Source organism: Oryzias latipes, chromosome 21, assembly GCF_053564925.1.
Source record: "Oryzias latipes strain Hd-rR chromosome 21, Olatipes_Hd-rR_3.1".
Taxonomy (NCBI): Eukaryota; Metazoa; Chordata; class Actinopteri; order Beloniformes; family Adrianichthyidae; genus Oryzias; species Oryzias latipes.
In genome coordinates, this window is record NC_136257.1 from 24,233,326 (window position 1) to 24,254,337 (window position 21,012).

Consider the following 21,012-nt stretch of genomic DNA (forward strand, 5'->3'; position numbering starts at 1 on the left):
AGAGGGACGTTAGAGAGAGGGGGGGGTAGGAGGGTGATAATAGGAGGGGAAGGGGGGTAAAACCATGAAGCAGCATAGAGCAGACAGGTTTACTGGTTGTTTATCATTACGGTACGGTTCAAATGTAGTACAAAAAGGGCGGGGCCTGTTCACACACACTCAAATATTATCAACACACCTGCTAGCTGCAAAAATGTCCACATGTCAACATGTACACAAAACAGATAGTGTTCACGAATGCATACCTATGCCTTTAAACCAACTAGTGTGAAATCTTTCATTCATTCAATCATGCAAACTATTAGTGCAAAGGTGAGCTAACACCTGTGCTCATGTGAGTGTTTATGTTCTTCTAAAATGGATGGTGGAATGTGAAAAGAAGGAGGAGGAGCGCCCAGCCACCCCCACACCCAGACCCCCGCCGCAGCAGCAGCGGCAGCCGGAATTCCCCCAACGCCACACGGGAACAGGCAGGGAACAACCGCCCCCCGGGCGACCAAGACCGCCACCCAGGCCAGGGCCAGCAGGACCGCCGCGAGGCCCCCAGAGCCAGAGAGCAGGGAGGCGCGGAGGGAAAGAGAGCGCCGCCCCAGCCCAGCCAGGAAAGCAGCCCCCCCGCCGCGCCGTAAGAGCCCAACGCAGGGCCCCACCGGAGAGGGACGCCCACAGCCCCAGACGAGCACCCCACCACCACCCAGGAGTTCCGGGCATCCCCCCGCCCCGACCCCAGGTACGAGCCAGGACCCCCCAAGGGAGACCCGCTCCGCACCCCAGGCAGCCACCCACCCGGCCCACAGTTGGTCCAGGTAGGAGCAAGGCAGGGGCCCGCCGCCCCCGCCCAGGAGGGGGGAACCCCGGGGAAAAAAGGGTGGCCCACAAGGGGTGTTATAAATATGGCCCGACCAGGCTCGGCCATGTTGGAAGTTTGGCGGGGCCCAGCGCCCAGGGGCAAGGACCAGGACCCACCCCCCAGGGACACGAACACCCCCGGCTCAGGTGTAATATGAACCCCCCCACCGTGCGGAGAGAGCACCGCCGGGCCCAGGGAGCCGGCACCCAAGGGACACGGCCGCCATCGCCAAATATTATTTTTGTGCATATGCTCACCTATAATTTCACCCTTGGACTCTCTGCCAACTAAAAATTTTATCAGTTTTGTAACCTTCATCAACTTTAACATTAAACCTTAAAAATCGACAGTTTTTTAAACAATCAGGTTAAGAGATTATGATTTTTAAGCATCCACCTATTCTTTGGTAAATGAACTATCTTTACTCATTTAGTTTATTACATAACTTTTAAACATCTATGGAATATGCTCTTAAACTATTATTCTTTCTATTATTTTCTAACACTGAGTCTCGAGTCAGTTTAAGCAAAAAAAAAAAAAGATGGACAACAAATACAATAAATCAGTGGTGTGCATCTTTCCCTCTCACATGATTCGAGGACCACATGCATCTAAATAAGTGGTCCACAAATTGAATCATAAATTATTTAACTTTGTGCCGATACAATACAGTCCAATTATTTTACCTAAATGGATGCAATCTAGATTTAAAAGTATAAATAAAAATGTCTTTTAACATAAAAATATCTTTTTACTAGCACTTTTTATTTTAACCTATTGAGACCCAAGCTAATATTTGAGTTAACCCTCTGCACACATAGTCACAAAGCCCCAGTTAAGGAAAATGTATTACTGTGGAAATATTACCAAAAATGTGATGTCCACGCATGTAAACACCATGTCTTAAGAGGTTAAGCAAGAAAAACAATAACAGCTTCAAGCATTAAAACTGGACATTTGGGGTTTTTAAACTGTTTTGTTCTTTGTGGTTAAGAAAGTGTGTCATAAATCTTTCTGATTGTGCCTACAGTGATTTGAAGAACAGGGTTATCAAATGGTTTGTGCACACAACACAATCCTCACTGTGGTTCACCTTCAGCCAAATGTTATTACACTGACTTGGTAGAAGCAAGCATGTGACTGGACGTCTTTTTGTTTGCATCACATAAACAGAAAAAGGTAAAGACAGTAGAGACACAACAGGAAGAGATTAAATTTGCCAGAAACCGAATGCAGTCCGGTCAATTTTATACCTTTTTACCAACATAATCTTATTCATATCTAGGGTTTTCTTTCCTTTTTATTTTCTTTAAATTGTCCAGTCCAACAACTGAGCAAACAGATGAGAGCTGAAGGCCTTTTGTGTTGGACAGGTTTTACTATCACAATAAGTTGTGTGTCTTCGCATAGCCAGGGTGTATATCCGTATAAGCCCCTTTTTATTTTATTTGTTTTTTTGTAATTTTTTATTTATTTATTTATTACCTTTTATGTTTTAAATATATATTTTTCTTTATTTTTTAAAGAGGGCAGAGAGAGGGGGAAAATGTGAAAAGGGGGGTTAGAAGAAACAAAAGAGAGAGGGGGAGAAAGTAAGGGGATCTATGGTTTTCAATCGATTCTGCTGTTACTGCTTTTTCTTTTCTATTCTTATGTGTATCTTTTGCATTCAAATCATTCAATAGACAGTAAGTTTGCATTAAATAAGTAAAAAACAACAACAATGGCAAACAAATGCATAAATCATTCAATAGACAATAAGATTGTATGAAAATATCTAAAACTATCATATTTACTGTTGATACTACACATTTTGGGTAAATGTGACTTGAGAAAATACCCAGGATGACTTTTACCCCTCAAACTATCATTAAGTGCAACATTCTTTTGTGTCAGAAAGTCTCCTCTAATTACTTCTCGCCTGGAGCGTTGCAATACAAAGCCTCGTCACCTCAAAGCTCAGCAGGCAGAAGGCCCCACAAATTCTCTGCCAGTCTGCACAGGACCAGCTCCGATTTTAAACCATGCAGGAGGAGACAGCTGAAAGGTCACTTCTGCTCCTAGATGGTCAAACAGAGATTTTTCAGGATGTGTGGAGGTCAAAGGGATGCCTGCAGCTCGCAATGATTTATATTCTGAAAATCCAATGGATGACATAGTCTACATGCGAAGAATCCCCTTCACCCAGGATGGTTCCATATCAGAAAAAGTTCTTAAAACTTGTCATCTGGACTGTGTTTTTTAAGTTGAAAGTTAGAAAAACGTACCTTTTTAAAAACTTTTTCTGCATTCAATGCATGACGTTTATTTTCTCAAGTCAAACTAATAGAAACAACATATTAAAATCGGAGAGTACCTGAATTTTCTTTTATTAAACTTTTTTATGTTTTGTATTCAGTAATTCAGTGACTCATATACATGCGTGATATTGCCTTCAACACAATAGAAGTTTTAAATGTGTGATCCATCTAAAGGTTCAGTGTGGAAAATAATGGCTAAATTGTACTTTTTTGCATTAAACTTGTTATTATTTGGCATTTAAGAATTAAACAAAAAGCTTGGACCTTTAAACTTTTTCCTCAGGCAGGACTCGAATGGCTATTTCTAGGTCTTGTGAGAAGACCAAAGGTTAACAGGCCTTTGCTATTTTGGCCTTTGAACTTTAAAACTCCTTACCTGTGGAATTTATGTTGGCATAAATGCCAGTTTTTTTTTCTCAAGTCTTCTTTTTTTGTTTTGTCTTCTTCCTTTTTATCAACTATTGCTATGTTCAACTTTTCTCTAAGTTCGGGAAGAAAAAGGAAAAAAATCTGGTTGGTTATTAAGCTTTGTAAACTAAAAGGGAGAAAAATACTCTAACTTTTAATTATCACACGATGACTGTAATTTTGCCATATTTTAAAATGCCCCATCCTCTGCTAAACCTATACATCTGGAGCCAGTTGTACATACATGTAGTTACTAAAATAGCCCTCTGAAAAAGAAAGGACACATTGTTGTTTCACTCTGTCAAACGTTTCCCAACTGCTTATCCGTACCCCGAGGCTCAACTGAGTCTTGGCACAGAACCACTGGATCTGCCTCTTTATAAAGGAGGAGTGACTATTTCACTGACTCTTCCTCTCCTCATCCATCTGAATGCTGCTGCCTACCAGTCAGTGACAACAGACCCCTGTCCAAGACAGACAGCATTTTGGCCTGCACTGAAAACCGGACAATGAGATGCTAAGATCTGGAGTTTGGGTGAAGAAAAGCGAACTATAAGTCATTTTAAAGGCAAATCCATGTATGCATTTTGCTTAACTCTTAAATCTGTCTTAGTGTCATTATTTTTGTAGAGAAAACCCTTTTGCTTTAACTTTAAATTTTCCTGACTGCTTCTCTTCAGGGGCAAGGATGCTTTCTGTTTTTGCATCTTTACTGTTGATCATTTCGCTGTCCAGCATCTGGGCCCAAGACTTTTTTGAAGAAAAGAAAACCTATAAAGTCAGGACAAGGCCTCTGTCTGCAAATATTCATGATGGTCTAGGTGAGTGCTCTCTTTTAAGTGTGATTTCTGTGTTGTTGTTTTTTAATGACCTCAATAATGATGCTACTCTGTTGTAGTGTGAGCACTGTTGGTCATTCAGCGATGCACGTGTTTCAAGCATATAATGACTTTGAAAGTCTTGTTCTATGTGCTCAAAGCCATCCTGGATGAAGATTGCAGCTTGGAGCTCTCCTTCCTGTTGGACAGTTCTGAGAGTTCCAAGGACAACCACGAGCAGGAAAAACAGTTTGCCATGGACATGGTGGACAGGCTTCAAGGTGCAAGGTTGTCGACTGGTCGCAGCCTGAGCTCCAGGGTGGCTTTGCTGCAGTACAGTAGCCACGTAATCACAGAACAAACCTTCAGAGACTGGAAAGGAGGAGAGAACTTCAAGACCCAGATTGCTCCCATCGTCTACATTGGTCATGGCACCTACACCACCTACGCCATTACCAACATGACCAAGATCTACCAGGAGGAATCCAGACCTGGCAGCATAAAAGTGACAGTGCTGCTCTCAGATGGGATTTCCCACCCAAGGAACCCAGACATTTTCTCAGCTGTTACAGATGCCAAGAACCAGGGAATCAAATTCTTTGCTTTGGGCATCAGCCGAGAGGCCAATGCGCCAGCTAACATAGCTGAGCTCCGTCTGCTTGCCAGCTCGCCATCCTCCCGCTTCCTGCATAATCTACAGGACAAAAACGTAGTTGAGAAAGTTTTCACTGAACTTGTGAGTATTACATAACATATTTCAGTAGACAATAGATGCTCTGAGCAAGCATGAGGACCCTGGACAGGCATGTTAAGACATTTGTAAGGGATGACATGAGGACATTGCTCAAGAGGGACAAATGAAAGAAGAGCTCGACGTGTTTGAATTAGAGCTTTTTTACAGTTCTAAGAAATGTATTTGACATGTCTGAACAAAAATTCAGACCTTTCTTTTTCTCCATTACATGTTTGAAACTTTCAGTGTTTTCAATTTGCTGCTTCACCTCACCCGCTGCTTTTCTTTTTCTGCAGACTGCCTTAGCTGATGAAGGAGTAAGTGCAAACCACAAGTTTGATTATTTTACCTGTAAATCAGTGCAATTATGTCTGAGAACATCTGTTTTCTCTGCAGTGTCCTCTTGCTCAAAAATGCGCTTGCGAGAAAGGAGAAAGAGGACCCAGTGGTCCTGCAGTGAGTATTTAACCTCCAACTTTTCAGTGCCACAGCCAAACAAAGTTCTTACTTTGAAATGTCAATTATCTGTCAGAGTGAAGGACATCTGAAGCCATGGCAAAAGAAAGTTTAAAATCTTCTGGTATTTCAACAGATAATTGTAAGACATGATAATTGCTTGGTGTTTTTGAGAATAGCTTCAAGGAATTTGCACAAATGGAAAGGTGGTTCTGACCCATGACCCAGATCAATGTCAACAAAAGTGGAAGATAAAGACAATAGTCTTTTTTATTTTCCTTTAAAAATAAAGTAGTAAAGAAAAGATGTGCATAAGCGTGGCTACCTGTAAAGACTTTTGCAAATCTCTCCATCTACAGGCTCTAGGGCAAGCATGTCCAAAGTCCGGCCTGTAGGACATATGTGGCCCACATTCAAATTTTAACCGTCCTACAGGCTCCTTCCATGAGATCAGTATTATGCACTGCAATTTGATTGTGGTTGGCTGAATTACATTTTGCTGTTTTAAACATGTGGCAACACTGTCACATGACTCTGTGACACTTTTTTTATTTTAGCTCATTTCCAAATTATCAACTGTAAACAAAACAAAAAAATTTGACAATGAGGGCTACCATTTATACAACAAGTGGAAATGTGCTTGTTTATTCAATGAAATATGTAACTAATATGCTTAATATGCCAAGAGACTGAGTTCAATATCATGAGAAACTACCAGACAAGACATGTTATCTTTGACTAGCTAACTGAAAATTAACAGTGTGAAAAATTGAAGAATTGACAGTAATTTTGGTAAAAACGTATTTATATGTGAGTTTTCTAAGAAAAGATATGAAAAGTAATAAAATGCTCCTTAAATTGTTTATTTGCATTGAATGTTAATAAAATAGTTCAAAGACCATAAGGCTGATTGGTTGAACCTCAGACACCTCACCAAATCTGCCCATCTTTGCAAAAAGTTTGGACACCCCTACGATAAAGTATTAAAGAACACCTACATGATGCTTCAATTTCACATTTTCACTCCTAATAAAAAATACACTTATCACCCACCTCTGAATACACTGAACTGAGATAACAAACAACTGGCTCTGTGTCCAGGTGTGTTCACCTCAGATTCTTCAAATTCTAATGCACACTTATGTCCCACATCATTGCTTTCATATGTTTAATAGCCACAAATAGAGGTTTAGTTTAACAGCACCAGATGCACTTTGTCCAGGTGTTTTAGAACAGCATCTACTGATTATGTGTAAAGGTCTTTATGGTTTAACAGCCATGTTACACATCAGGTCAGTGACCCCTACTGAGTTACAACTAAACCTGTCTTAAGAAAGAACAAGTTACTTGTCAAAGGTCAGCTGTAGTTTACAGGTTGTATGTCATTGCTTCTTGTTACATTTCCAAACTCATCAATAAAACTATAAACTGTGAGAGCGATAACCAATTGATATGCAGGTTTTTTGTTTCCTATCCAGGGAAAGAAAGGTCGTCCTGGTGAAGATGGAGCTCCAGGGCAAAAAGGCCAAAAGGTTTGTGCCTTTGATTGACATATGAGCTGAGTAGTCCTTAGCTGGAGGCCTTCACTGATTCTATCCAACATTTCCTGTGTGACACAGAATTCTTGGGATTTTTCACCATTTATGAACATCGGATAAATCAATAGTTCCCAGTTAACTGGGTATATTTGCAACAAAAGAAAATGAAAAATGTGTATGCCAGATAATTGTATTTTGCATTTGTTATAAATGCTGTGTTTTCAATTTGGTCATGCTATGATCACTTTTTGTCTCTGAAATTCTTTCACAAAATCCTCCTAAACCTCAAAAATTAAATTCCTGAAAAAAAAATTAAAACTATCCGAACCGCCCTTGAGGAGCGTCTGAAAAAAGGCAGATAGAAAACATGAGCACATGAAGAATAGACGCAGGATTTAGGGAAAGTCCTTGAAGATCCAATTACCGGTAGATGAAATCTGAAGAGATGATTCTGCTCTAAATAAATTAAACATAAAATCACATGAAACATAGATGTTTGCATCTTCTCAGTGAACTTTGAAGTATTAGATTGTGTTTTTTAGATCTTGGTTTGTATTTAAAAAAAGTTAAAGATTTGATATTTACCTTTCCAAAATGTCTTTTTTTTATCTCAAGATACTTTTTAAGACCCACTCTGATGAAAACTGTGTTTTTGGCATGTTCTTGTGGCATTTTTCTCATAATGGGCATATATAAAGAAAATTAAGCCTAAAAATGGCCTTTCTGGGTATTACTTTATTAACATCAGGAGCAGGTGAAAAAATGGCATTTAAAAAAGCTTGTAGGTGTGACGTAGAACCTACAGAGTCAGACCTCAAGCTCTCTGCTCCACCCCATTCTGATGCATTCACTCGCAGACAAATAGACCCATGTACGTCTTTGTTTCCTCGTCTGAGCTGGAATCTGGTTCAAAACTTTAAGGTTGGATAGCTTAGATATGAGTCACCATTTATGTAGCACCGCAAACGTTAGGTTGGGGTTGTGAGGGGCAACAAGCTAGCAAGAGAGAGTGTAAACAGATGGATGAGGGGAAGTAGAGGCAGGCTTCCACCAACTGCATAACTGAGAGGCGAATTTCTGATGAACTCCTGCTGCTCTGCAGAAACTATGTAAACAACATGGATTTGTTTGCTTTGGCTAAAAACAGCATAATTGTAATCGAAAAACCACTGGGAACATTTTTACAATAGATCAAAAGAGGATCAGAGTGACACTTTATTTTTACATACCAAACGTTAATAGTTACTACGATGTTGGTTTGAAAATTTGGTTAGACCTTTTAATGCTCTGCATTGTCTTCGCATTTCCTTGATTGTTTTTTATTTCCAGTGATACTTATAATTTATTTAATGGAAAAGGAAAAAAATATGAAACAGTTTCAGCCTTAGTTCAGCAAAGAAATGATAGAAACAAATCACATCTTTGCACAAACTAAAAATTACCATGGCACTTTCAGTGTAATAATTCACTGTTTACAATTTCTTATATTTAAGTCCAGCTCTGTCACATGCTTATGTTATCTGTGTTTGTTTGTTTGTGCTTTATTGTTTAAGGTTGGACTTCTCTGAACTGATCAAGTTTCTTTCAAAATGCACCTATCACTTAAGAAAAATATCACATAAATGCATGCAATACGGATTTAGATGTCTGGTTTTGATTTATTTTTAATTTTAAAAGCTGTAAAATGGACATAATATTTGCAATAAAACTGAATTTTATCTTTGAAAGTCTTGAATAGTTTTCTAACTGGCAACTGTTAATGTGTTTAGTTTTTTAGAGATTCTTTTCTAAACTTTCTCCTCACATCCATAAAAACTTACCCTTGCTTAATTTCTTTTATTCAGTTATTTACTCAAATTTGTGTTGATGTGCAAACCCTGCACTTTGGAAAGATTAACATGTAATAAATCAGTGCAATCCACTTTTGTTAGGGGGAATCAGGATTAAATGGAGCGCCTGGGCGAGAAGGCTCTGAGGTAAATACTCTCATTTATGACCACATTAACAAAAACATATTGCTTTGCAGACCTCTGACACCTACATTGTTTTTACTTGCAGGGAAAACCAGGTTACAAAGGAGAAAGGGTATCTAGATTAAAACAATATGAAGACATTATGGTTTTATTGAGAAAACGTTCAAACTCTTTCATCACTTATTATTCCTGCAGGGTGAAAGAGGCGAGTGCGGCACACCGGGAATCAAAGGCGACAGGGTGGGATGGAAATTGTAATGATCAGTTATCCTTTTTCAATTTTACAACCTATTTGATGACACAGTCTGTCTTCCTTCTGTGGCCCGCTTCAGGGTCCAGATGGTCCGGTTGGAGAAAGAGGACAAAGAGGTCTGCAGGTAAATACATTTTGAGGTTTATGTCATTAAATAATAAAAAACAAAGATCACCATCTATAGCAATATTAGGACAAATATCTGATTGTTTTTGATCAATCTGCATGATCACTTGCTGCATATCTGCATTACCTTGAAAATGAAAGGAAAATGTCTTCCTTATTTCTGAACTTTACCGACATTTCTTTTTTCCACACACATAAACCGATCCCGTCTGGATTGTTCTTTATTTATGGTCGTGTGTTATTCCTTCCAGGGCTTACAAGGACCACCAGGAGACATTGGACCAGAGGGCCCTCAGGGAGAGAAGGTCCGCCTTCTTTTGACAACTTCTAACTGTCTCATCAAGCACATCTGCTGTGGCCTTCACATATTCTTTTATGTTCATTTGAAAGGAGGTTTGAGCCTTTACCGTCTCGGAGCACAACCCTACAGCACAAAAGCTGGTCTGCCGTCAAACCCTATAAAAAAATGCATGGCAATGAGCCAAAGGGTTTTCCGTCACTGTTATTCACACAAACCTTCTCACAACATCATTGCATCCTGCATCTAAGCACATAATTAAAAAAAATGCCCCGCAGCATTGTAGAGCTCTGTAGAAAGAAGTGTGGTTAATAACATACATGTGCAGCGCGTCCCATCATGCAAAGGCCTGTGAGCAGTATGGTTACCAGGAGTCCTGGTGGTCTGAAGTGGTTTGATTTGTAGTAACTTCTTAGAAAAAGAGACTCACATTCACTATATTTTGTGTTTATTTTGACAACACAAACTTTCAATGCACATTATAAACAATATGGATTTACATAAACTTTTTCAAATAATTGCACAAAAAAGACGCATTTAACCATATAAAGAATTCGAGTTGAGTGCCAAATTAACATACGGATATACCATCCATGTGTTTATGATGACAGGGTGAAAGGGGCCCTCCAGGCCCTTCGGGGATTCAAGGAGAAACCGGTATTGGACTGCCTGGACCTAAAGTAAGTCCTACAGATGGTCATTATCTCCATGTGGCAGTGCTATTGCAGTTATATGTGATTCAATGACTTGTTTTGGGTTGCTAAGCTTGTGAAATAATTTTCAGGGTGACATGGGATTCCAGGGCCGACCAGGTCCTCCTGGTCCCCCAGGATTAGGTGAACCTGGCCTTTCTGTAAGTAAACAAAATTGTTAAAGTTGATGTTTGTTTGTTTTTAATATTTCCACATTTGTTTTAACTCATCATTTACTTGACTTACAGGGACCTCAAGGTCAACAAGGTGTTCAGGGTGAAAAAGGACCTCAAGGGGAAGGATTTCCTGGACCAAAGGTTATCTCAAGTATATTTGTAATTTCATACTGTGGAGACCTTTTTGATAACACTAAAAGACTCCTGACTTTAGGCCTTATTCACAAACATTATTCAAACATAATTTATTTAGATTTTGTCACACGATATAAAAAAAAAAACCTAAAGGTTGCTTTTATCTTCAAATTACATAAAAGAATACCCAAGTTAACACTCAATAAAATATTTTGCTTTAAACCATTGTAAATGTATCCCTCTACAGCATACTTGATGCTGTTTTAATCTCTAACTTTTTAAAATTCTTATATATTTTTTATCAATTTAGTGGTTATTTCATTTATTAAAAACTAATATTAATGTCCGTTGATCAAATGTGACACAATTTTTTGTCCAACTGTTTAACTTTGTCTTTTGAAATACTTTGGAAAATTTTACCGAATTATGCCAGAATTCCTTTAATAGTTTTATCCAAACAATTTAAACATGTGTTGTTAGCGTTTGAAAGAGGGCCGTACAGTAGGAATTGAACTAGCATGAGTTTGTTTTCAACCCAAGCACCACATGGACATTTTCGTTTTTGAAAAATCTTTTTCGTGAAATTGAGAATTTTGTCCTAAACGTACTTTAGCGTAAAAAAAACAAAAAAAAAGAAAGTGGGTCACACGGGAAGCTCGGAAACTCCACCGTTTGCAATCCCAACTTTTAAACTCCACAAAGGCGTGTTATGAAACTGAATCTGCCAGAACGGGTCTTCCTTTCCTCTTTAACATTTGTTTGACCAAATCTGCTCAAATAAATAACAAAGAACTAATAAAGGATCTTGACAACTAAAATGCCCGCTGTCATTCCTAATGCTTAGCATCATTTTATATAACTAGGAACAAGAATTGACTTGCTCTCTCCCAGTGATCTATTTTCTTTTACTAATGCAGATCTGGCATTGACCCAAACCTATGCATCTGTTACAATTTGAAACTGTGTTGACTTGTTTTTTTTAACTCAGGGGGATCGAGGGCTCCCAGGCCCAAGGGGGGCAAGAGGACAGCAGGGGGTGGGCATAAAAGGAGAGAAGGTGGGTTGTAACAATCCCATTTTATGGCAACATGTGCACAACAAATGTTTATATACAAACAAAAGGAGGTCTAAAAGGTCTTCAAAGCCTGTAATGAGCCAACGCAGCAAGTAAAGAAGAGCATGTACCTGTAGTTAAATTAAACATTTGATAATTTTCAGAAATGGAAACGTAGTTAGGCTAGTGCTAAAACGTAATCTCACTGAACAATGCCAGTAACCTACTGACAAAAAGGGGGGTCTCTTTGATCTTGTGTTTTGCATCACTCCTCATTTTGACCGTGGAACTTAATTGGACTGAGAGAGCCAGTCAAAGGAATTCTCAGGAGCCAGGTTTATTGAAGAAACTTGTAGGCGAGTCTGAAGCTGAGGCTTTGGTATTTTTTTCAATGGCTAAAAAACTGTATTTTGAGGCGTATGAAATGACCTTTAAGCTTGGGAAGAGCCTGAATGCCTGTATGAGATTGTAGTATGATGGCTGTTTGGAGAAACACATCTGCCTCTAGAGCCAATTTCCACAAGAATAGTTGGGTTCCTTCCCACTATGGAGTAACTTAAAGGAGCATTCTTCTTGTCTGTCTTCTAGAAATTTTTAGGTAAGAGACTGACAGGTTCACTAATTTTTAAGATCTGTTCCCCACATGGATTCAGTTGGGCGGTCAAACCTAGTAAGATGTGTAATGAACAGCGTTTTTGTATTTTAAAGTCCAATGAATGTTATCTTGTTAGCTTTGAAAAGGCTTTGGTTCTCACTTAAAGAGCAACATTTCCACCTGATTATCAACAGCCTAAAAAACTTTAGGGAATAAACTTCTAAAACTCAATTCGAACCATAATCAGCAATACCAGCAAATACTTAAGGATTTTAAAGAAATCCTCCAATCATCTTTTGATGTATTGTCAAAGCATTCCCAGTCGTCTTTTAATTATGATTACGGTATGCCGTTTTTAGCCAAAATCCAAAAATCTGTCATTTTCCAGGACATAGTTGCCCCAAAGCGCCAGTAGCCCAACCACAACGCCTCTGCATTGTGGTTGGAACTGAAGCCACAAAGAAATTCCACCACCTCTTCCCCATACTCCGAAATGATATTTGAGCCTAATTTTCTTTATATATGTCCTCCATCATCAGAAGAAATACACCAAGAACATATTAAAAACACTAAAAAACACATTTTCATCTGAGTGGATCTTTAAAGTTTTTTAAATGACAATGTGATTGAATATAATAATATATTCAATTCAATAATATGTCATTGTAGATTAGTGGAAGATTGTGTTTGTGTTGTGAAGAAACACTATGCAATTTCTATCTAATCAGCTGAATCATGTCCGACTGATACTTGTGTTTTAAACTTCTTTTGGTGATCTCATCCCAGGGTGAATTGGGGCCCCCAGGTCTTCCTGGGCTAACCGGACAAGCAGGAGTTGGCATACAGGGAGAGAAGGTCAGCAGAATTTTTTTTCTTTTTCATTTTTTTAGAAAATGCCAATTATACAGAGATTTCTACCGTTAAGTAACTGCATTAACAAAATTTTAATGTAAATTTGCAGGGAACTGAGGGGCCGAGGGGACCACCGGGAGTAAGAGGACTTCAGGGAGAGGGTTTGCCAGGACCTAAGGTTTGTTTGAAACAAGGAAAAGAAAGAAAAGTATTAAAAGTTGCATAATGTTGATCTGAAAACTAGAAAAACAATTGGGAAAAAATAGTTAGTAATGACAATATTTTTAAAAAGTCCAAAACTATAACACCTCGAGTAAACTGGAACATTAATTTGCCAAAAGATGGAAAGGTCTTGCTTGTTTTTAAGCAAAATAAAGTTACGGCAGGTTTCAATCACTTTGAAAGGACGTGTTGCAATGTTCATATTAACAGGGAGACCAAGGCTTACCTGGAGAGCAGGGTGCTCCAGGAGAAAGAGGAAGTGGTGAACCAGGCCCAAAGGTTGGACATAAATTCTAGAACATTGTGTATAATTACTTTAAGAAGGAATAACTGTGATAAAAAAAAAACCACTCTGCATCATTACAGGGAGAGCCTGGAGATTCAGGACTTAGTGGTCTGCCTGGTCTACCAGGAGAAGATGGAGCTCCGGGGCAGAAGGTGAAATAGATTAAGCCAGTGTTGTAAATCCAACATTTTAGTATTTTCCAGAATCTTAGCTGAAAGTAAAAGAAAGCATTATTACTGTTTGCTCACCTCATTGATTTCTTCTATTAGGGGGAGCCTGGGCTACCTGGTTCAAGAGGGCCTGAGGGAGTGCAGGGAGTTGGTGTTCAAGGAGAGAAAGTATGTTTAACATAACAAATTCACGCGTGATGCATAATTGTATTACATCATTTATTACTCTGACACTGTCTGATTCTTTTAGGGTGACCAGGGTTTAAGGGGTATCCGTGGATTACATGGTCCTCCCGGGATCCCAGGACCTTCTGGGCCAAAAGTAGGGATTCACAAATCTACTACAATTGCAATGCAAGTCTTATTGTGTATTTTAGCTTCTACGCTGTCGGCTGCATGACTTTTTGAATGATTTATGCTTCACCAGCTGTCCTTTGATGAGTCAAAATATGAACCCTTCATGCTTTGCTGAGCATTGGTGAAATGAAGACAAGTATGAATTAGATCTTTAACCTGTTGCCAACATTTGTCTTCCAGGGTGAACGTGGAGTTCCAGGCCCACAGGGCATGCTCGGGCAGCCAGGACGATCCATATCTGGTCCAAAAGTAAAATAAATAAATTCTGCCTCATTAAACTGTCTTTTAACAAATATTTTTGGAAAGTAGCTAGAAGTACTGACAAAAATAAAGTCTGATCTCATCCACTAAATTTAAACTGTTTCTAAGTTTGATTGATGCACCTTCATTTCCTCATGTTAAGGGTGACGTTGGTCCACCGGGTCCCAATGGCCCTATTGGGGAAACAGGCCTAGGACTACCTGGTCCAAAAGTAATTGTGTCTGTTTGTGAAACACATTCTCCCAGACAGCACAGTTTGGTCAGTCTTCATCTGTGCATTCTGTGCTTTTAGGGTGATCGTGGCCAGCCAGGTTTACCAGGTCCATCTGGTCCAAAAGGTGAAGGCATCCAAGGCCCAATGGTTTGTATAATGGTGAAATTTTCAAAATTCAAAATTGTACAATGTTTTCATGTGCACACATTGAGTATCTGTGACTTGAAAAACTATGGATACAATTTTTCTACTGTTAGGGTCCTCCAGGTATTCCTGGATTACCTGGTGAGCCCGGTCCAGAAGGACAAGGAATTCCTGGTCCGAAGGTTTGTGTCTACAGATTCATCTGGTCTATGTCATTTTCTCAGTTTTATTTGTTTATTATAAAAGCATATATCTGATACTTATATATTTATATATTTACCAGGGAGACGTCGGCTTTAGGGGACAGCCAGGCCTGCCCGGTCCACCTGGAGAAGGTTTACAAGGACCACCAGTAATGAAGAACTATCATTCTGTCTGATCTAGTCATATTAATATTTGTGTCAAAGTCTGCTCTCCAATTAAACTTTGAGGGGTACAAAAAGTTAACTGTTGAATGCGGGCGGCTAGTGTCTCAATTTCTTTGCTTTGGGCAGTTTTCATGTCATTGATTATAGATTTAAACTTGAGCTGTGTTTTAGGGTAATGTTGGGAGACCAGGGCCTCCAGGTCTATCAGGACCCCCAGGAGAAGGCATTCAAGGCCCAAAGGTAAGTCACTGTTTTTCTTTAATAAAACATAGCTAAAGCTATACAGATCTTAATTGTATTAAGCTACAAAACTGACAAAATCTAAATAAATCAATGTTCTATTTAAGGGTGCACCAGGTCCTCCAGGCATTACTGGCCCTAGAGGAGCTCAAGGAGATGGGTTTCCTGGCCCAAAGGTAATGTATAAAATGCTTCCTAATAATTTTTTGTTAGTAATTATGTTACTCTTTTATAGAGATTTTGTTTTGTTTTTTCATGGGACAGGGTGACCGTGGCTTACAGGGAGAAAGGGGATCAAAAGGTACAAAAGGAGACGTGGGAGATCCTGGAATTCCTGGTGACAAGGTCAGTTAAAGAAAAGTGCTTCAATTCATAAAAGCTAGCGCACAGCCAAACAACACCAATTCATTAATTACAAAATTGGAAACTTTAACACCAAAATAAAAACAAAAATTCTGACATACATTTCGAAATAATGTTTCTTTACAACTCACAGAAAAATGGTGGTTTTAATTGTTCTTACATTTTCAGGGAAGACCAGGAATAAGGGGGGAACCAGGCCTGACAGTAAGTTCGCTGAGCGAAGTGCTTTTCTCTAGACATGAAGTTCATAAACAATAACAGCTTGTCCTTTCTTTCAGAGAGAAGAAGTCATTAGGCTTATCAAGGAAATATGTGGTAAGTCAGAAAGCCAAAATGAGTTTATTAGAAGCACAAAAATTTTAATTTAAATGATTTAAAAGGGACATTATTGTATGCAAAGTAAGTCTCTACATCTATGTCATTAAATCAATATTAATATACATCAACCGTTACATTTAGTAAATACTTCTAATCAAAGCAACTAAAAAAACAACTTTAATTAAAGCAGTAGAAGTGACAAGCTGAAAAAGTAAAGTTCCAGTTAATAGAAGTGCAAAGAAAAAGCACAGGGATGAAATCCAAGAATAGTAATACTAGGTAATGTTAGGTGGGGGGTGTAATGGGCTGTGAGCTAGCGGGAGAGCGTGTGAACAGAGAGCTCTCAGCAACAGGCAGAGAAAGGGGGGCGGAGTTGCTCTGCTCCAATCGTCCCGCCCATAACTGATGAATATTTAGTGAACTCCTGCCACTCTGCAGAAACTATGTCCTAGAAAACTACACTTTTTTTTAAATCTTGGCTAAAAACATTATTTAGGAGTGGGACTTAAAAAAAGCAAAAGTCAGTTTCTTATCAATTTTAAGGAGCATTTGTTACTTTTGATGTGTTTTCGTCTCTGTTCATGCCATATGCTTTGTGTCTATATGTTGAATGTTTTGTTCCCATTTTTCTGGAGCCACTTTAATGTCAAGAAAGACTAAAAATGAACAAAGATGTTTTGACTTGTTGATTTCCTCTGTAATGTTATCTGTTACTTTTGGCACTTGAGTGTTGGTAAAGGTAGTAACAGTTATTGAATATCATGAGATTATAAAACAATGATACAATCTGATTCACTTAGTAAGATAAATGTTTTTATATACACTTTGAATTTTATGACACATTTTCATTTTTGATTTAAACCACAAGCAGGAGATTTCTGATTAGAAAAAATGTCTTGATGAATTCGAATCTTTACACTGACTCAACAAAATGAAAACAAGTCAAGTCTTTTCCCACAGTTTTTTTTCTTCATTTTCTATTATTATTATTTTTTTATTTTAGGATGTGGCATCAAGTGCAAGGAAAGGCCAATGGAGCTTGTGTTTGTCATCGACAGCTCAGAGAGCGTTGGCCCGGAGAATTTTGAGATCATCAAGGACTTTGTGACAAGGTTGGTAGACAGGACAACAGTGGGACGCAACGCCACCAGAATCGGACTAGTCCTCTATAGCCTAGATGTCTATTTAGAGTTCAACTTGGCTCGCTACACGACCAAAGAAGAAGTGAAGCAGGCGATCCGAAAAATGCCTTATATGGGTGAGGGGACTTACACAGGAACTGCTATTAGAAAGGCAACCCAGGAGGCTTTCTTCAGTGCACGACCCGGCGTCAATAAAGTTGCCATCGTTATCACTGATGGTCAGACCGACAAAAGAGAGCCTGTCAAGCTTGAAATGGCTGTGAGGGAGGCTCATGCTGCAAACATCGAGATGTACACTATTGGCATTGTCAACTCTTCTGACCCAACTCAGACTGAGTTCTTGCGAGAACTAAATCTAATTGCTTCTGACCCAGATAGTGAACACATGTACCTCATTGATGACTTCAATACTCTAGCAGGTAATAATCCCAATCTGATGCTGGAATTATCTGAATGGTTGTAAGTATTTAAAACTAACACGTTATTTAATGTCTTCTCAGCACTGGAGTCTAAACTTGTTAGTCAGTTTTGTGAGGATGAAAATGGAGGCTTTATCTATAGTCACATCACCAATGGACTCCATAATGGAAACAATGATTTTAATCAAATCAACCTCCAGGATACTGATGAATTTAATGGCCATGAACATACTGGGGATAATAATGTGAGGAAAAACCTAGAGGAAGTCCACAATCAGAGACCAACCAACACAAGAAGCCGAGGTGACACTTTCGCCCTTCCCATCAGTGCTGATCCACTTCCTTTCCAGGTCTTTAATTCTCTGCGTTGTTTTTAAACCCTACAACAATTTAAGTATACTTGCTTGTTGTATTCAAGTTTTACAGATGTGTAACTTTCCACTAGGTGGATGAAGAAAATGAAGGTGAAGATTTGGACTCACAGGCTCGCACGCTGAGCGGCAGGACTCTGTCCAGAGTCAACAAAACAACACTCCTGTCTGTGGCAGAAAAAAGTTCTGATCTGAGCGTCTCCAGTGAAACACTTTCATCAACTTCACCATCGTTCAAATTGTCAACTTCTTCACCAACACTTGAGTTAAAATCATCCTCAAACTCCCATCAGCTTCAGCCTGCCGAGAGTCAACCCCCCCCTGAGGGTGAGTGAGACACTGATGCTTCTCAGGTTTTTTGCATTAAAACTAATGCAAACATTTGAACAGACTAACTCAGCTATGGTCATCAACAGAAAATAACCAGCTAATGGAAGTAAAATCCACAGAAAAACTAATGACAGAGACATTTTCTTGATTCATTCAGAAGAAAAGGGTGGATGGGTTTTATATTCAATTCGAAAAACACGGTGGAGGAGATCCATGTTGGCGATTGAACCTTTATTTTTTAATTGTAGTTACTGTATTACTCTCAAAACCAAAAGCAGGGGGGATGGTAAATTATGGGAGTTCACATTTTTTGTTGTTTTGTTAAATATTTGCGTATTTGCCTTGGTGGCAGTTAGTTGTATTTAGTTTTTTCAATCTTATACGGTTTTTATATAGTTTAATGCTGTTACTACAAGTCAGGACTACAAGAGACAGGTTACGATGATGGTAATAAATAAAATTTTAATTTCGTAGCACCATAGTCATGTGTCTTTGTCTACTGTGATTACACAGTGTTTCAATATAAACATGGCCTGTGATGACATTTCTGAAGGCCCGAATGCAAAATGCACATTCTCTCGCTGATGTTAGACAATGTAAATTTGTATTATATGATGTAAAAAAAAGCAAATATCAAAAAGAAATGCTAATAAAATAGATGAGCAGATATTGCCTAAGCAATGTGGCTATGTTTTTGTACAGTGGCAAGACTGTTAACTTTTCTTGTAGCATTGTTTTATTTAAAGATCTGATAAGGAACAGATCTTTTTAATACTGTCACACATTAAAACTTTTATAAAACATTAGAACTGAGAGAGAAAACATGAATATCTTGATGAAACTCAGACAACTTCAGAAAAAGAAAAACAGCCGGAGACAAGAAATTTGACTCCCAACAAGTTTAGTTGTTGTTTCTGTACCTTCATTTGCAAACAGCATGGTCTGAGATATTGGTTCCTTAAGGCTTTTAGAAGATGGGTTATTAAAGTAAAGTGTAAAAAAAAGAAGGAACTTTTAATGGTGATCCTAACTTCTGCTAAACTTTAGTATTTGAGTTCTAAAACCCTCACACAGCATTCTGCTGACTTCCAAGCCTCATTCTTCTTCTGACGTGAATCTCTAATAACTCAAACACTTGTTTTCCAGAAGCCACACCTCCTGATCCTCGCTGCAGCATCACCTTGGACCAAGGCACCTGCCGGGACTATGTTATCCGCTGGTATTATGACCAACAGGCCAATGCATGCGCCCAGTTTTGGTATGGAGGCTGTGGTGGGAATGAAAACCGGTTTGAAACAGAGAGTGAATGCAAGAAAACCTGTGTGATTTCAAGAAGAGGTGAGCATTTTAAAAAATAAAAAATGAAAAAACAAGAATGAAAAACAGACATGACTTATTGGGAATGATTCTCTTTTTTGTAATTTTCAGGTTAATATTGGAAGAGAGAATTTTTCTATCCTCCAGCCCCACTCCTCTGTATTAGAAGATGTGATACCACTCATGTAAAGCAAATTCTATGCACTTGTTTTTATACATACACACATTTATTTGGCACATTTTTTCGTATATATATATATATTTTTTAATAAAGTTGTTATTTTTCTTTAACAAAAAATCCTTTACCTCAAACTAATGTGATGATATTTAGTTACAATAAGAAAAAGATTTTATGGATAAGCTGGGATTTTAAATGCCATCTTCAGAACTTGGGTTTCTACGAGACGGTAAATTGTATATCTTAGTAATATCTCATTCTTCCATGTGCTTCAAGTAGACAGAATAAAATACAAAATGTATTTATGTAGTGAATAAAAGTAATAAGATGTTTTACATATTTTTTTTTTATAAAGTTTGTTTTAAGATTGTTATTACTTCTATTTCTGTCACCTTTTGTCTTTTTTATTTCATCGTGTCATTTTTAGTTATCACAGGCAGCTGTAATCCTGGGTTTTTTTCTTTGGGTGTTTTTTTCAATGCCAAAGTTCTACTGTGATGAAGATTTAGGTTTTCCTTTAATCACTTAAAACACTTTTATCTAAGCAGGATCTATATTTGAATATCTTTATGATGATGAAAAAAATGGCTTATTTTGCTTTATGTGTTTGTGTAATTAAACAGTATTAAAGTTGATGTTTAAGTGTTTGTGTAGGTGTTTCAGGTAACAAAAGTCTGTCAGTAATATAAAGTATTGAAATGATTGATTTTGTCAGCTCACCTAAACTAGAAGGTTGTAGATCCCATGATTTATTTTCAACAAAACTTGGAATACTGTTAAAAACAATTTTGTGCAAAGATTAATTAAATGTTCTTAAAAGGGTTTTAATACAAATAAAATGAGCTTAAACAAAACTAAAAACTAAAATATATTGCTAACATTAGTATATCTACACTATTCACTATGTATGAGAGTTTACAAAAATGTAAAATTGAGTTTCCCTGTGCCAGTCTCCACCCCGGATTAAAATACAGGGTTGTGTCTGGAAGGGCATCCAGCGTATTATGTCTGCTAAACCACCTGTGCAAACCAGTGAAAGCTGATTCCCCGCAGTG

The 21,012-nt window shown here is 38.3% G+C and overlaps 1 protein-coding gene across 2 annotated transcripts; it reads left to right on the plus strand.

Annotated features, from left to right (window-relative positions):
• Positions 1 to 3,962: 3,962 nt before the first annotated feature.
• Positions 3,963 to 20,592, plus strand: col28a2a (collagen, type XXVIII, alpha 2a). Of its 2 annotated transcripts, none has more exons than XM_004081910.5 (36): positions 3,963 to 4,136; positions 4,239 to 4,379; positions 4,538 to 5,112; positions 5,406 to 5,426; positions 5,506 to 5,565; positions 7,044 to 7,097; positions 9,035 to 9,079; positions 9,162 to 9,188; positions 9,272 to 9,316; positions 9,409 to 9,453; positions 9,707 to 9,760; positions 10,365 to 10,433; positions 10,538 to 10,606; positions 10,694 to 10,762; positions 11,745 to 11,813; positions 13,192 to 13,260; positions 13,367 to 13,435; positions 13,690 to 13,758; positions 13,846 to 13,917; positions 14,035 to 14,103; positions 14,186 to 14,257; positions 14,473 to 14,541; positions 14,696 to 14,764; positions 14,846 to 14,914; positions 15,025 to 15,093; positions 15,195 to 15,263; positions 15,451 to 15,519; positions 15,627 to 15,695; positions 15,784 to 15,864; positions 16,051 to 16,086; positions 16,161 to 16,197; positions 17,204 to 17,761; positions 17,843 to 18,111; positions 18,207 to 18,459; positions 19,609 to 19,800; positions 19,891 to 20,592. In XM_004081910.5, the coding sequence occupies exons 2-36, from the start codon at positions 4,247 to 4,249 to the stop codon at positions 19,893 to 19,895; spliced, it is 3,669 nt and encodes a 1,222-aa protein (XP_004081958.1). In that variant the 5' UTR covers positions 3,963 to 4,136; positions 4,239 to 4,246; the 3' UTR covers positions 19,896 to 20,592. The 2 variants fall into 2 exon arrangements, with proteins under 2 accessions (XP_004081958.1, XP_020568485.1); XM_020712826.3 differs by having other exon boundaries at positions 19,612 to 19,800.
• The last annotated feature ends 420 nt before the right edge of the window (positions 20,593 to 21,012 follow it).